Here is a 17,497-nt window from a genome sequence, read left to right as displayed (position 1 = left end):
TTCCATTCCTGCTAAGCTAAGAGACCAAGTGGATGAACAAACATCCTAATGGAAGATTCACCACTGCCTCTAATCAGTATTAGTTAGGTTTATCAGACTTTGTTTTAGACGAGTTGGAAAACATTACAAGGGACATTATGTTGTCTATTTTAATACCAAATTTTTACTTTCTCCCATTTTACATTTTAAGACCTTTATAATGCACAAATTATCATCATTAAGTCCTTTCTCCTCCACACGCATGAAAGCATTACTAAATCACATTTTCACAAACAACACTCCGCTATTTTATAAACAGTGGTTTCAGATTTATTATATAAATAAATCCAAACAAGTGTCTCATTCCCAGTTCAACTCTGCTAACATGAAGAGTGTGCTGTTACCACACTTTTGGAAGAACAACCAAAATATTCTTAGGTCAACAAAGAAAGCTCAATATCATCTCAACTCCACAACTATTTGTGTCTTTATTTTTAACTCATTTTGCTTTTACACATTTCTCTCTTAATTCTCAGTAGTTATAGAAGAAAAAACTCAAGAAACAAGTAATCTGACATTTTAACACTCTATCATTTAAATAATTTGATTTGGGAAATTTTTTTCAAAGTAAGAAAAATTAAACTTTTTAAACAACATTTTGAACTAATTTCCATTCCACTACTTTCAAAGATACAAAGCACTACCTGCTGTGTGGAATATGGAGAAGGGAGGAGTAGGGATGGGGAAAGCCACATTAATTGCTTCTTACCTTGAATTTTTGGATGTGTGCTTTGTGAGTTGCCTCTCTTGCCTTCACCAATGAAGCATTTAGATCTTCAATTTCAGAACCAAGCTCCTCATTCTTTAAGTAAAGTAAAATGAATACTATGTAGAAAGAGTTATTTCCAAGGGATGGTGATTCAGTAATAGCTATCCCATCTCATTATCCATTCATCCAACTACACAAAACAAATACTTTAAAGAACAAAAACACCAAATGCATCATAATAAATCTTGCATAAAGAAATTCTTGTTCTTACACAACACTCACTAGACTGCCTATCACTCAAGTTAAATATTTCCCATTCTTCTACAAAATCTGAGTTTCAGCTGACGCTGACCTCTCCTATTTTAGCTGTCTTTATGACAGCTCCACTTACTCAACAACATAACATACTTCTCATACCTTTTAAGTGGTGCTCAGAGCTGATAAAAATCAGTGTGCAACTGAAAACATTTTTCCTCAAAGTTCTTATGGGAGGAAGTATCAGTTAAGTATCTTTTTCCTCGTTCCTCCAGTCCAAGACCCAAAACTTTATCTAAACAGAACTGCTTACAGATATGACAGCAGTGATTAAGGACCCACTAGAAGTTTCCTAATGGCTACAGTGAGATGATCAACCGCTGCCACATACACAACGCACACACTCCTCTCCCAATGATAGTTCTACAAACCAGCAAGATCATAATCATCATACCTCTTTTTCCTTTGCTTTTAATGCAACAGTTAGCCCTTGAATGGTTTTATCCCTTTTCAAACCATTCTTCTTTTCAACAGCAAGCTCATTTTCTCTCTCTTGTAGCTCTTCTTGAAGTGACTAAATTAGATTATGTGAAAGTTGCATTAACTTCCCACTAAGAGATACTGTAACTGCACATTAATAAGTACATTCTCTCAGAGTTCTTATATCTTATTACTCAGATTACCAACATAAAATATAGTCCCAAAATGCGAGTCATCATCTTAAAGATGTGCCTGGAATATAGTATAAGAAGCCTAATCTCAGGGGCTGGCCGTGAGTGCGGGCTTCAATATTTGATGAGCGTGCTTATCAGCTTTACTGAAAATTCCTTCAAAAGCAAGGTGAGCCTTCCTGTCATCTAACATAAATGAATTTACCAGAGGACTTGCTTTGCTTCCTTTTGAGTCAAGGCCTCTCTGTATCTATGAATGCATAACAAAAAAGATCCCAACATGCGCTGTAAGTGGTCGAGGAAACAGAAACAAAACTAGAACTTACCTGAATTTTTTTTTCAAAGGTATTTCTCTCATTTTTAAGCTCCATTCTAATAGCCTATAAGAACAAAACAGTTGTTATGGTCAAGTAAATTCATTCTAAACACAAATGTAACTCATTAAACATTAAAATAAAGCAAAATGAGCTTAAAAACTTTGGAGGGGGGGGGGCAACTTAGAGTATGCCTTTTGGCGGGAATATACTGAATCAGTTGCTTCCTGGAAGTCTACAAATATACCCAGGCACAGTATGAGCCTGTCCAAATTATGAAGAAAAAAACCAAAAAAACCCACACAACATGAGACAGGACAACTGTACTTGCTGAGTTAATAAAAACGCATTTTTATGTGACATTTATCTATGTCAGCAAGATGCTTTTATCAAGGGGGATTTTAATTAGCACTTTTCCTTGGAAAGGTTACAGAATATTTTTTTTTAAAAAGCAATCATATATAAAAACAGTTGTGCAAAGGTATTAATCAGATTTTTTTCTCTAATACTGCATCCCAAAATGATCATACAGTCTGTCCACCTCCTATGAAATGATTAAAGATGACCCTGTTTTCACCTTGACACACAAATACTCTTGTGAAACCAGGGTAGTTTTTCCTGACACATACTGATTTGATTGCAAGAAGACCCAGAACTGAAAACTTTTAATTCCACTAATCAATCCAATCATAGAAGGTTCTCTCCTCTGTTCTTGACATAAACAAAAAAAGTGTGTAGATACTAATCAATATTAAGTTCCAAAACAAAAGGGAAGAAAATTTCTCAGAAGCATGACAGCCTCCACGCTTACCTTCTTAAATTCTGCCAGCTTTAATTTATTGTTTGAATAGCCAATGGAAAAAGAGACAACAAGCCTTCAGACCTATTCCTACATTTCAGCTTTCAGAATATCTGTCTTCCTGTTTAAGAGCCAAGTGAAATAAAAGACTGACTCTTAGCACATTTTGTAAGCTAAAGACTTTCGCTTTAATGCATGAGATTTTTTTATGCCTACCTCCCTTACCACAGTTTTTTTCCAGACCATAACAGTAGAGGTACTTCCCAAAAATAAAGTCTCAAGTCACATTCTTCACTTCTACAGAAGTTGTGTCATCTATTGAGGGATCTATTAACACCTAGCAATTTTTTTTATATATACTTCTGTAAAGCAATTGCGCAGTGTCTATAATGCAGGCATAAAGTCAATGGGAAACATGACCTCTCATTGAATGAATGGTAAGCACGGATAATAAGGATGAATATTGACCACCAAACCACAATATAACCAATGAATGCTAAGGAAATGGAGAAGGGAGTGAATAACTATGGAGAAGAATATTTTTAAGAATTGGCTTAAGTCACTCACATATTGTCATGCACAAAACCTTTAAAATTCTACATCACATAAGATTTATAACATATAACTGTTCAGTCAGTTTCCTCACCTCTATCTCACTATCTTTTTCATGCCTCAAAGCAATGGTAAGTTCTCTGATCTTTTCTGCTGATAAGTTCCCATCATAAGATCCACTCTGAGACTTTTCCTCTTCAAGATGTTGAATTATAGCTTCTTTACTTTTCAATGACAGATTCAGTTGCTCTATAAGTCTAAAATTATAAGATTTTTAATATTAATCTTGCATCATCTACCACCAATTCTCTAGTCATTGCAGTAAATCTTGCAGACAGCTTTCCTAGGTGAAGACTCCAGACAATACTTGTAAAACTTAGAGGAGTACTTTCACAACCCCTTCTCCCTCCAGAGAAACCAGAAAAGGTGCCATAACTTTAAAGCAAGCAACAAACAGGGTTGAGCTATCTGCAAAGCACTCATTCTTATTTTCCTCCAGTACCGTTTCAAATGTCAACACTTAAGCTTCAATATTTTAGTTACATTGTCCTTTATAGCACACACAAAAAGCTTATCAACCTATTCCACTTCTTAGCACATACAACACCGTATCCTTACGTGCCATCACTAAGTGTCCCTCAAGTATGTAGTTTCATTTATATTTGTACCTAAGCTGGTTCTCATTTCACATAAGCAAAAAGAAAGTTAGGTCAGCGCTACCTTCTTTGGTCAATACACATCTTGACACTTCCAGTATTCCACTGATAAAAACAACAATGCTCGAGTTTTCTGACAGACATAAGGGTTATATGTGAAAACTTTCTGGCATAAGATGCCAGCTGTGATTCTCTTAGTACTTTGTAGCCTAGATGGTGAAAGTATCTTTTTCACACAGTATGAATTCCAGATGTGCTACTCCCAGACAAGTTTAAAGCATTGCACATTAATATTTGATTCACTTCAAGAAGTCAAATATTCTCTTCTTCCATTGGCACCATGTTTTTCTGCTCCTGTGAATACTTACACTCATCTACCAGCAAGTAATTATAGAAGATCCTGCTAACACTGGATCACAAGGGAGGCAGGGAGGAGGGGGGGAAAAAGAAAGGAGGGGTAGGGGGCAGGAAGACGTTCTTTATCATTCTCCACACAGCCTTCACTTTAGTGATCCAATCCTGACAATTTGTTTCCACGCTTTAAGCACTGTTTTCACACAAGCTGTAGAGCTGGCAACTCAAGTACCTCTGAAAGGGACTGGTTTTATAACTCCTTCCCAGCTCAAGTCACTCAGGAGAGCAACTGTGTTCACGCAAATGACTAACAGACAGAAAGGGGAAGACAGGAAAGGGAAAGGGGAAAGGAGGGAGATAACTTGAGAGCCAGGTTATAATTACTGTGGTAGCACATAAGGTGCAGTATCAAAATCTATTAGAACAGTTTCATAATTTTATGCCACAGTAGATTTCAGAATTGCAGTTTTCAACCTGTATGCTTTTACAAAAACTGCCCGGAAAACACTGCAAACCTTGCTGTGGTCCTACCGTAACATAAAACCTATGAAATGTAAGCCTCAGGCCAACATAACTTTTCGTTACCAGGGTAGACCAATTATGCAGTTACTCACAGAGCAGTTACCTGCAGGGTTCAGTCACAAACAGACAGGATAGGATACTCCAAAGTATAAGGAATCATAATGACCTTTTGATCTCCACTCCAGGCTCACATTCCCAAACTAACTAAGCTTTAGTGGGAGGCTTGCCAGGCATGTATTTTACCCTACATCTCGAAAAAAAAAAAATCCTCTAAAGTATTGATATTTGAGTTTACACATTTTCCCCACTTAAAGTTGTTGAACAACTTGCACACCTTTCCAACTACTTGCCAAACAAAGCAAAGCCCGTGCTTTGCAAAGCACCATCAAAACCATGAAGCTCAAACACACTGTGTTTCTCTTCCCATTAGATTTACCAACCTCAACAGATACATCACTGGGACCAAAGAGTACATAAACACCATGAAAGTAGTAAGTGAACACAAATGGTAGAGTCAAGGTCTGTTCAGCAATGGTTTCAAGAAAGCAGAAAGCAGGAGATAAGTCAGCGAAGTTACAAAGATGCTTTAAAGCAGGACACGTTCATGTCACATGCATACTGATTCTTGGCTGTGTTCATTTAATAGCTCAATAGGAGAGATGGCCAGTAACACTCCCTCATGTATCTGAGGGTAGGATCAAACCATTAAAACCTCTATCCATGTCGACTCTTCACACTTCAAACAGTAAAGAATTCCAGTGGTTAGAAACATCACCAGCAAGAGTTCTGACCTGTCTTTCTCAGCTCCTGTAATCATATCCACATCCTTTGCAGGGGCATTCATAACTGAAGAAAGTTTCTGCTCAGTAGCTATTCTCAGAGCTTTCTCCTTCTCTGTCATTGCAATGGCTTTTTCCACATCTTCTTGGGCAGCTTTAAGATTCTGTAATTAAAACACACAATCCTGATGCCTGTAAGAACAAAATGCTCACAAAATTTTTCACATATTGAAGTTTCTTCTACCAAACATATGTTGGTATGTTTAATTTAGCAACTTTTACCAAGTAGTTCAAGTGCTTTGCAAACGCTTCTGAACTCTGTGTCTGCATTTTCAAGATTAATCCATTTTCTGTGGTACATAAAGAAGGGAAGTTTGTTTCAAAGACATAAAACAAATACCCTAACTGATAGCAGAACTAGAAACAAAAGTGGCCCTATGCTATGGCTTTAGATTTAGCTATTATAATTTGGCTTTGTCCCACTGCCCTCCCACTATCATAATAAAAAGCTAACTTAAAGAGGTTAAAGAAGGGCTTTTCTATTAAATCAGAGATGAAATTAATATTCACAGGCTCACTGTAGCTCATTGGAACTCTTCCCAACATCATTTATAATATTTTGCAAGAATTGATAGAGTGTGAACCAGACATTTTTCTCTTTAACAGCAATGGAAACAGAGATAACACCCAGACATTCCAGTCAACTTCCTCTAGTGACCCAAGTCATGGAGACGGGGAACACCAGAAAACCCACGCTTGTCATACACTACATAAAATTTGTTTCAGATCTTCATTTTTATATTGTAAGCTTCCCTGCTGTGCTCACTGAATTTTGCTTTCTACGAAATAAAAGCCTTCTTGTAGCTTAAAAAGTAATTCCCCCCTCTCCTTCAAGTCTATACTAAAAAGCATATCTCTTTGGGGGAGGGTGAAGAAGTCATCCTTCACCACTAGACTTCACCCTCTCCTGAAAAGCTGTTTGGCCAGCATTCATCTTTCAATCAAAAACTCGGAAGGAAATTAATCTTTGTTAGCATTACCTGGATCTATATAATTACAAGGTGCTACGTAAACAAGTGACTGATACTACCCTGCGGTGTTTACATTCATAAGCACAATAAAATTACTATCAGAGACTAACACTATCTTCAGGCTACAGAAAATACTGTATCACCATGAGATTAGACTATTTGCCCTTCTGCCTGTCAGATCTGGGAAACACCAGTCTGACCGGTTGTTTTGGTACAGAATAAGTAATTTAGGAACTTCTCTACCTACCCAATAGCACGAAGAATGCTTTGAGAAATCCCAATTCCACTAAACTGAAAAAAGGTCATGGAGATTCCCCCCTCCTCCTCCCTGAAGGAGCTCACTGCTTTATGAATACTGCTAAATCATCCTGATAGAAAATACCATGAGGAGATTGCTACCAATACCTTCCATGACCAATTAATTCTTTAGGGATGGGAAAGCAAGTATTGGAATATACCCACTTGTGCTATTTCTATTTACCTACAGAAAGAGCACCAGATGCCTATCCCACTCACAAACACAGCTACAAAATCCCACACCTACAGATAAGCGTATACAGTCAATGATGCAAAACAATCATGAGCTTATGTATTTCTAGAACTTGACACAAATGTTTCCAGCACAGACCATTTGATATCAAATTTGTTCTTTACAAGAAACTGAACTTCTCCTTGCTTCTGAGGAAGTGTGTTTTTCATACAGAGAAGGGGTTTTTTGCCTTTACAGTACAAAATGAGGAAAACGTGAAGCAATTCACCTGTAAAGATATCAGCAATGGCTCAACAATAAATACAGGAATAAACTATCTCAACCACAGTCAGCAAGGAATTTAAAAAGACATTAAGAATAACCCTGTGGAACAGGAGAATGTTATGCAAAAAGGTGACACAGTGACAGCAGAAGCCCATACCATTTGGCAGATAAAGGTCAATCTAAGAGTGTAAGGCATGCACATGCAGGCACAACACAGGGAAGTGCCCACTGGTTCACCTACCCAGAAGCTGCCATAAGTAGGTGGCCTCTCAGCCGATAATGAACACACAAGAGTGCAGATATAAATCTGAGATTCTGTGGCTTTCTATATTGCAATACTGAGGTCCCCTATAAAGATGGGAAATGACAGGAGTGGTTTCAGCTATTTATGAAGCTGAGATCTTACCAGTAGAAGTCTTCAAAATCCAGCCCCTCTTCCTCTAAACAGAGATTGCAGTTCTGAAAATGTAGCCTCCTCACACGGGAATTCAGGAATCAAAGGTTTGTGCTGAATGTGCCTAAATACCACCAATAGGTATGAACTGCCTGAAGAACTGCTATCCTCACATTTGACAGTTCAAGAGCAGCTAAAAACACCTTCCCTTTCATTTTTTTCTTTTTTTTTGTTTGGTTTTGCACTGGCTATTTTTCCAGGAAAGCTGAAACAATTTTGAAAATATAAGGAGATCACAGTATCAAATCTCAGACAGTAGTACAAAGACAGTACTGATTCTAACTATTCCTTCAGTTGCAGACACTCACCTCTTCCAGAAAGTTTATTCTGCTAGTCAGGATTTCTTCCATTTCTTGCATTTTCTTTTGTGCCTCTTCTTTCACACGCTGTATTTCAGCATCACCACCCTGGGCCAAGCTTTCAACTGCCTTACTGAAAGACCATAATATAGATAGAAATCCCACTGCATATCCAAGTGGAAAACATTGAAAGGGCAAGTGGCTGGTAGATTAGGCACAAGCAAGTGTCTTCCACTTTATCTGTACTTTAAGGTTCAATACAAACATCTACACACTATATAGCAATTTTGGTGGTATACTCCAAGAGTTACACACACAAGCCTTGTCACAGCGGATAAGCAAGCACTTTATATGTATGATGAAAAAGTGTAATATTTCCCTCATATTTTTAAAGCTTCCAGACACAGTATCAAGCCTTTGGTAGAGTTATATTTTCTACACAAAGCAGCACTGGAATAAACTGAAGATAAGCAGCTGCTGGGACTTCTCCAATTGCCTTTTCCATAATTGTTAATACCTTGTAAGAAAAAAAACAGCTAGTGTTTCCTTACTAAACAAAATATGACCACTTGTTTATGATTTCCCCCTAAATTTTGCTTCCTATTATGAACTCGTGCAAGATTCCATTCAAAGCCCAGCAATACCTTTTGACAGCTACCTGGAGAGACCGAACAAAACTTAATCTGGTCCTCAGGATCTACTTGAAACTAGGCCTCTCTGAACTACTGAAAAAAGGCTAACTGGTAACAATTCAATGCCATGCGAGTTAGGCCACACAAAGAAAATTCAATTGAAACTGAGGCCCATGTAGCAGTCAGTAGCTGTCAGTCATTGCCAGCTTGGATTAGTTTTGAACCAGACATCTAGAAGGAAGCAATTTAACAGGCTGTTGTCAGGCCTACATTCATCCATTCCCTGCCCAGAGCATATTCCACCTTGCCCACTCCATAAGACAATGTAGCACTATGTAATTTTTAAATAAGTAATCTTTACTTAGAAAAGAGGTTTTAACAGAAAAGCAGGAATTTTAAGTGCATTTTTATAACATTAAAAACCACAAGATTCATTCTAGATTAGTTCTGAACTGCTCTCTCAGTTTACTGAGAAGTGTTTTGTGTACTGTCTTCCCAGTCCAGTGCTGAGAAAAAGAAAACGTTCACCTGTTCAAACAATTAAGCTCTTAGCTTAACTTCTACAACAGGAATGCTAAGTCATTCCCAACTAGGGGGTCATTTATTTACCTGAAAAATACCGCAGAATGAAGGATAATATCAAATTCGCACCAGCCAGTATAACTACATTAACATAATTGTGCATTTAAGAATTCACACATGTAATTTCTGTAATGAATGAAGCAACTTCTAGATAAGTGCCTTAAAATACTACTTTGGGATGCTTATATTCCTAAAACATCAGGAAAATACAAATAGAAGCAAAATCTTGGAAATCCTAAGTAACAAACATCGAGAAATATACTGGTACTTACGAGGCTTTGATGAGTAGTTTCTCTCTCTCCTGCAGATCACGCTTCAGACTTTCTATCTCAACTTTCAGCTCAATGTTCTAGGACATAAGAATGAAAGTGTCTGGAGAGAATTCAGAGGTCAACCTACCCAGAAGTTATTGGCAACGTGCAGATTATATTTTATATTTGCTGGCCCAAGCAAAAAGTAATTGGGCTAAGAATAGCATAGAGACATTTTAGCTTTTAAAGGACATATTTTGCAAGGTTCAAGACTTTCAGAAATCTCAAAAAGCATTTAGGACCATTGTATTCAAGCAAGACAAATCCCCTACACACACACACTTAACTACTGTAACAAGGAGTAGCGCAGATCAATTTGGGAGTTTCTAGGGCTTCCATGCATGATTTTTCTTTGAGCTATATTTTCTTTTAAAAACTTGCTTGTATCAACTATTGAGGTTTTTAATAATCTTAAAATTATTTTGTTATAGCCTGAGAAAACTACTCATGACATAAGCACACATGGTACAAAGAACTACTTGGCCTGCAAGCTGACAGATACCATTTCAATACATTAGCAATTACAAGAAAGACACCAGTGTAGATGACCAGGCCAGAAGACCAATGAGCAATATTCAGCTGAACCCATGACCCAGCAAAACATCAATGTACTTAACTACCACAACAAGCATCAAGAGGGATTTAAGTTTCCATCCTCTTACAGAACAGAGGCCTGATGCAAGCATCAGTTATAAATAACATGCTACTGCATTACCAAAATGACTTATTTTCCTTTCTAGAATGCAGACACCACCAAAGTGCCTAAGAAATGCTTCCTATCATCTGTAAACCTGAAATAACAAGGATGCAAGACATACTACTCAACTCAAATCCTTCTTCCAACTTAAAAAGATACCAGTTTTTTCTACAAACTGACATAGGAATCAAACAGATTTCCTGAATCCTGTACAAATATGCATTCTTTCAATTTAGAGCAATAAAACTAGAAGCTATACACAACCCTAATACAACTTTATCTACACACTTCAAAGGAAGCAACTTTGAGCTGGAGTACCCAAAACACCTCCAAGTCGCTGTACTGACATCTGATAAGCCCAGGGAAGAATTCAGGGGTGAAATGAACTGCTCGATAGTAGAACGCAGAATAACTGCATATCAAATTCAGGGGAAGCGTGCTGCTGCTTCTATTCCCCATTCAGTACGTGATTTCAGTAGCACAACTACCGAAGATCCATAACCACTTACTGTAAACTTAACATCTCTTAGTCTGCCCCATAACTACAGACACTCACGCATTTGAAACTAGTTTTTCCACAACTTATAAAGGTGATTTTAATTTGTTTTTTACTGAAAAGGATTAGGCCAGAATAAAGTTATCATACTAAAATTTCCAACAATAAAAAAAGACTCAAAAGTTGAGTAAAACAGGTAACCTCCCCACAAAGCAAACTCTTCAAAAAGATATATATTTCTATTAAATTATTCTAAATGCATACGATTTTGTATATTTCCTCAGTGGGACCATCAAACTTCTGCTGCATTCGCTCCTCCAGAAAGTATATACGAAGCTTCAGGTTGAAGTTCTCTTTTTTCAGATCAGTGATTTGCTGTGAAATAAGAAGGAAAATGAGCAAATTATGTCATGTGTTTCAAACCAAGTAGAATAAAGAGTGAAAACTACCATCATTTGGGTTTGCTCTCCACAGTGCAAGATTAGAATTCAACCCCACTGGACCTGGTTAAACACGTACATATGTGTGGGTGATATACGCACACACACATTCAAATTGTGAAGGTGTTAATAACAGCATGATACCCAAGTCAAAATGAAACATCCTTCCCTCCAAGATAGTGTCACCAGGGAGCTGCAAATACTCCAAGCCCTTCAACAGGTTTCTATCTTCACCAGCTTCAGCACATATCACAGAAGATATTTTTCTCCCACCATCCCATCCCAGCCACAACATTTTTTTTCCCCCATCTCCATTCCTCACATGAACAAGAAGTCGTCCCACTCCAGCCTACCCCTTCTGAATGTTTCGGGGTTTGTTTTTTGGTTTTGTTTAAGATGTATAGGCACACTGGCACACACATAAACTTTGCGTGTTTGTGTAAGATGTTATCATTTAGCTTGTGTTTATTTTTAGCCCTGCATAACTGTGAGACACTAGCACTAAGCAAATAACAATTATGAAATAGGATTGTTTAAAAGTTTATAATACATGCTGTTGTGCAGACAGTACTCTTTAGAATATTCCTTCTTTAAGTACTAAAACATTGTCTGATTTTACACAAAAAAATCCAAGAGAGTTTTTTAAAATCTAAAAATATTAAGTAGTTCTTTCTTCTATAAAATAGAACTTGAACAAAATACAAGACATCACATTGAAACAAAAGTATTTTCTTGGTAAAAGCTTGGGATGGTAGCCTTATTCACAGGAAGAAAAGTCACAAGCACACAAGGCATGTGAGCCCAATCGAACACCAGTAAAACCTTTATCCCATCCTGCATTTCTTAGTGCAATTCTTTGTGAAAAAAATTGCTTATGATTTTTAACCTTCCTAGTAGGAGCAGTAACATAGTTGATGGTTTCATTAAAGAAAAGAGTCTCCCTCTAAATTTTTTTGAGACTAAGCATAAAACATTCATTCAAATAAGACTTGTGTCCCCTGCCAGATGCTTTCAGCAAAAGGAAATCAAATATGTTACAAAGCTACTAATAAAATATTTATGTAGGCTTTTCCAGAACAGTATAGTACCACTTGTAAAAATTATTAGCAATACAATTCTTAAAATATTTGGCTTGTGAAACCTAAGATTATTTTCTGTAACTGCACTCAGAACCTGCATCTGCAAACAATTCATCAGTTTAATAATCTTTACCCAGCAAGATGCCTCGTCATTATTCACACAAATAAATATCAGCCAAGCAACTGAAAATATGCCTGACTACACAAACTTTGTGGCCCATTCACACATCCTGAAGAAACCTGTCTTTAGAAGCAGTAGCAATACATATATTTAATTATCTTTGTTTCCCTACAATTCCAACTGGATGACCTCAAAGTAGTGTATATAAACTTGAACTATGCAAGTTGTAACTGTTTAAAGCACGATACCTCATGAGCATCACCGAGTATCTTGAGTAACTGGAATGACTATTTTGGAACATTCAAATAGATGTAAGCATGAAAACGATGCAACTTTGTACTTCAATGCAAGTCAGAAACCAATGCAGAATATTGCTCAAAACTGAAATCCTTATTCAGAGTAAGCAAAGAAATTAAAAATTTCTTAAATTAAGCAAGGCTGCAGAACTAGGCTAGATTCCGCACGTCTTGCTGGCAAATTCAGCACTATGTTCAACTAGTGAGAGCAGACCTTATAGTGTTTGGTTTGCTTTGCAGGTTTTTTTAAGCTGTCAGTAGATCATTCCTAACAGTTAGTCTCTGTTTGTTCATTCAGAACAAGTCCAAGTGCCAAAGACACCCTGAAATTGTATCAGTTGAACTTCTAGTTAGTTTTAACACATTCAATACATTTCTGAATCAAAAGGAAAAAACAATTTCAAAAGAACTCAGCATTCCTTAATTCTACTCACATGTATTTCAGTGGCAATAGAATTAAACCAGAGAGCTTAAGGATACTATTTTCAAAAGGCAAACAAAACAGACTATGCAATCATAAACCAAGAGGTAAAACAAATGTCATATCTGACATTCAGTTTCTCAGAGGAAAGTTAATTCAGGCAGACTACAATTAAAAAGTTACAGCTTAATAAAAGACAACGTGTAAAATGTGAACAAGTTCACACTACAAAGGGATTTTAATGGCAATCCTCTCGACTTACACATTTAAAGATGCAGTCTTAATGCCTTTATGCATTTTGATTTCTGTATTAAAAAAGGAATGGAAGAAGAGAAATAGCAGACACTTCTTGAAAAAACAGGACAATGCAATACACTCTACACAGAATATTCCACACCACGGACAGCATGGTAGCAAATACCACTTGCCTAACTCGGTTTAGCTCCTTTCCAAGTCTGCATAGGGCCACTTTTATGCAAAATGGCATCTGTCAGCAGAGGCTGTGGTTTCACAGCGCAACACAGTTTTTGCCAGCAGAGGCCATTTTACAAGACAGCAAAACTCTAACTAAGTGGGTCTGAGGAGACAAAAAAAATTCCACAAATATTATTACTTATTTCCCTAACTTGATACCAATCATCCTTTCTATTCATGAACATCTAATAAACCATAATGAGGTCCTCAGTTAAAGATGCCTTTCATTTTGCCCACGCACTCACATATTCTATCACAAGGTGGTTCCCCCCCATATTGTAAGAAAGTGGAACACACCATAAATACTAAAAAAAAAAAATCTACACCTCTAATATTATCTAGCTCAGGGTCTTCTCCAGGTCTAAACATAAAAGAACCTTTTCTACATGGATCCACCCTTTAGCCCATTCAAGGGTCATTACATCCATCCTGTTCTCTCCGAGCTGCAAGGCAAGGAGCCCACTCTTTTCAGTACTTCCTTCTCATATCCTGTATAAATAACATAGCCTCAAAGATCAGCAAATTCATGCAGTAATATATACATACACACACACAAACCATCTCCAAGCAGGAGATATCAGGAACTTTACCCGCTAATTCAGATTTGTTTTAAAGTGGGATAAGAACAGCCTTACAATGTCAGTCCAAAAGCGCATCTAAACGCAGCTATTACTGGATGCTAGGTTAATAGCAAAAGGACAATAAAAGTAAATGCTCCCCTTGTCAAGTTTAGCCTTACAGCTACCAGCAATCTTAAGCCTCAAAAACAGAAGTTATAGAAATATCTGTGTTTAATGGATTCTTCTTTCTTTACTTGAATGGATTTTTGAGCTTCATTATACTGTTGGCATCCATAAAAGCCTATGAGAAGTTTTACAGCTCAGTTTAACATAAGGGGTCTGTACGTACCAGGAAGCCAGAGGTCTGTGGGGAGACTCTTTCTCCTCCACATGACACAAAACAAACAACAACAGATTTTTCCTCCCTTCTACAACTTTTTCCCCGGTGCAAACAAACACTACAGATAATAAACCACTTGCAGAACGTATGTTCTAGACTGACGTCTTTGGCACATATCACAGTAAAAGATTTTAAGCACATACTAATGCCAAGGCAGTGTCTTCTACCCCAGCCAATACACAAAAACAAAAAGAGAAAGTGAAATAGATACAGACTATAAAAAACATCCTTCCCCAAGGCTTTCCAAAACAAGCTTTAAATTCTAAACAAAGAGGATAGCTTTCTTCTCAGAGGGATATAAGGCCACAAGAAACTGAAGGAGTTTAGAAGAAACACTCATTTCAAACATAACAATGCTACAAAAGGTAACAGCAGTTACAGAAGCACACTGAAAACTGCAGATACTTGAACACACCCTAAAGATAGCAAGCCACAGCCGTTACCTGTAGCAGTCATCTCAGGGATTTTTGATTGCTTTCCCCTCTACAGTTCTTCACACAATCATAAGAACTTGAGTTAAACAATTTAAAACCTTTTACGGGGGAGTTGTCCTGCAACACAGCTATTTCCCAACCAAATCATCATTCAGCAGTTATATTGGCTTATTCAAACAATTGGCTTATTCAACTTAAATAATCAATACAATCAATAGATTTTTAAAAAGATCTAATGGTTTCCTTTATATTCTAGTAAGTGCCAAAACCAGTTTTATCTACAGAGCTGTCACAATAATACTAGACCTTTACAACAGAAGTATTCCAAGCACACTTGTACATAAATATAAAGGTAAAAGGTATTATACAGCAGTCAATGAATTAAAAAGCCAAATCCTGTACTAGTCTAAATGAAAATAAGCTTGATGCTTCCCTGAAATAAGTCAGTTGCAGACTTTCAAACCAAGTTCTTATGCTTCTGGTGATTCCATGAACTTTTGAGCAGAGGGTGCCAACTTTTGTTTCACAATTTAAGAGCAGCAGTTGGCTAGTCTCGACAACAAATTTTTGCCTCTGTTTTTGAGAGCAATACTTAAGAAACAGAGGTTCAAAGCACAGATAACCAGGTGGTCACACCTCCAAGAGGTCCGTGTCGATTGACACAAACTAAGAACCTGACTTAGAGAGTCAACACTTTAGCCAGCATGTTAGAAATATCTTGGCCATAAATCTGTCACCTATTCTGATCTTAAAAATCTGCTTACATTTTCGTAGTCCTTCATGGTCCGAGCTCTAGTTGGTGAGACTGTATCGTCTGCCACATCCGGTAACGCTAGACATTTAAGAAGACAGAACAAGTTCAGACAGCGGAATTTCTAGGCCGCATTTCAGATTCAGAAAACATACTGAATTACAGCTTCTGTTCAACAGGAACTAGATAGGAAGGCTTCTTAATGCATGAACAGATAAAAGCTAAGATACTGCATCTAGATCAGGTCTTCAGGCAGGAAGTAACTCTGAATAGCTGAAGTGGAAAACCTAACGATAGGCAGCATGCAACTTCCCTAAAACTAAGCAGAAGATGAAACAGCAGCATTGCCTTGCTGGATGTTCTCAGTGTTTTAAGTACCCGCTCTACAAAACCGCTGATGATCTTCTGTAAGACTCAGAGCCACAGTGACCACAGGCAACAGAGCAGACAGCAGTAACGGCAGCAGTCACCGACGTTTATAGTCTTAAAAAGACATAACTTACAAAAAGCTGCATCACTTAAAAACACCTTCTGCCTTTTTTTTCTTCCTCAGGCACAAGGTGTTTTCCTCAGGTTTCGAGACCCGCACGAAGCACCGAGCCCCGGGCAGCGGCGGGCGGGGCTCCTCCGCCAGCCGGGACGGCGCGGTGAGGGGCTCGGCCCCCCCGAGCCAGGCGGGTGCCAGGCTGCCGGTGCCGCGGGGCCCTGGCCGCCGCCTCCCTGCGCCGCACGGGGGGCTGCCGCTCGCCACCCGGCCTTACCTCCGCCGCCGGCCGGGCCGGGCTGGGGGCCCCCGCAGGAGACGTCTGGCAGCTGGGAGACGCTGACGCTGAGGAAGGAGGAGAGCACCACTGAGGAGGCGGACGCCCCGCGGGGCGCCGACCCCCCGACACCCGCTCGGGGCCGGCAGGCCCAGCCCCGCCACACGCACCGGCGGGGAGGGGGGCGGCGGGCCCGGCGCCTCAGTCCCGCGCCCGCCGTGGGGCCAGCGCCCGCCCAACGGCCCCGCCCGCCTACCTGCCCTCAAACGCCACCGGCAGCGTCAGGTCCTCCCCCGGCAGCGAGTCCATGGCGCCGCGGGTCCCGCCGGCGGCCAGAGCTCAGCTCCTTTGTGCGCGGCTTTGGCGGCTTCGCTGGAATTCAAACGGCCGCAAGCGCTTCCGCCATCTTTGCGTCGACGGAGGTGAAGCCGCTGAAGCCACCGTGGGAGAATGTACGCGGCGGGCACAATGGAAACTGAAGGGAAGCCGCCATGTTTGCTGCGGGCGGTGGCTGAAGTGGGGCGGGCAGGCGCCATGTTGGCTGAGGGCAGAGTGGGGCGGGGGATGATGGCGACTGCCAGCTGGGCAAAGGGAGAGAAAGCTGTCGGGCGCCATCTTGAATAAGGGAAGCAACAGAGTCGTCCGCCAGCCGCCATCTTTTTCAAAGCAGGACCGGCCACGATGTTAAGCTGTCATCTTTACTGATGACAGCGGGGCGTTCCCGGGCACAGCTGCCATGTTTGCTGAGGGCAGCCTGGGCGCGCCTTTCCAGCCTGAGGAGAGGCGCCTGAAGCGCCCGGCCGGGGCGGGAGCTGGGGCGCTGCGAGCGCGGGGGCCGGCGGCGGGGAGCGGCC

General features: G+C 39.5%; 1 protein-coding gene across 4 annotated transcripts in view; it reads right to left on the bottom strand.

Moving 5' to 3' along the window:
• CDK5RAP2 (CDK5 regulatory subunit associated protein 2) overlaps nt 1-17,058 on the bottom strand; it is an 84,789-nt gene extending 67,731 nt beyond the window's left edge. For 2 of the 4 annotated variants that reach the window (XM_072882778.1, XM_072882776.1), the window contains exons 1-11: nt 16,900-17,058; nt 16,644-16,711; nt 15,896-15,963; nt 11,171-11,281; nt 9,675-9,751; nt 8,198-8,321; nt 5,663-5,814; nt 3,434-3,596; nt 2,001-2,054; nt 1,458-1,577; nt 749-841 (exon numbers count right to left, since the gene is read on the bottom strand). In XM_072882778.1, coding sequence (XP_072738879.1) covers nt 749-841; nt 1,458-1,577; nt 2,001-2,054; nt 3,434-3,596; nt 5,663-5,814; nt 8,198-8,321; nt 9,675-9,751; nt 11,171-11,281; nt 15,896-15,963; nt 16,644-16,711; nt 16,900-16,952 — 1,083 coding nt within the window. In that variant the 5' untranslated portion in view covers nt 16,953-17,058. Of the gene's footprint in view, nt 1-748; nt 842-1,457; nt 1,578-2,000; nt 2,055-3,433; nt 3,597-5,662; nt 5,815-8,197; nt 8,322-9,674; nt 9,752-11,170; nt 11,282-15,895; nt 15,964-16,385; nt 16,616-16,643; nt 16,712-16,899 lie in introns of those variants that run through there. The other 2 variants (XM_072882780.1, XM_072882779.1) reach the window with 2 other exon arrangements.
• Nucleotides 17,059-17,497: the final 439 nt, after the last annotated feature.

Source organism: Ciconia boyciana, chromosome 18 (genome assembly GCF_034638445.1).
Source record: "Ciconia boyciana chromosome 18, ASM3463844v1, whole genome shotgun sequence".
NCBI classification, from domain to species: Eukaryota; Metazoa; Chordata; class Aves; order Ciconiiformes; family Ciconiidae; genus Ciconia; species Ciconia boyciana.
This window is presented reverse-complemented; position numbering and strand designations above follow the sequence as displayed.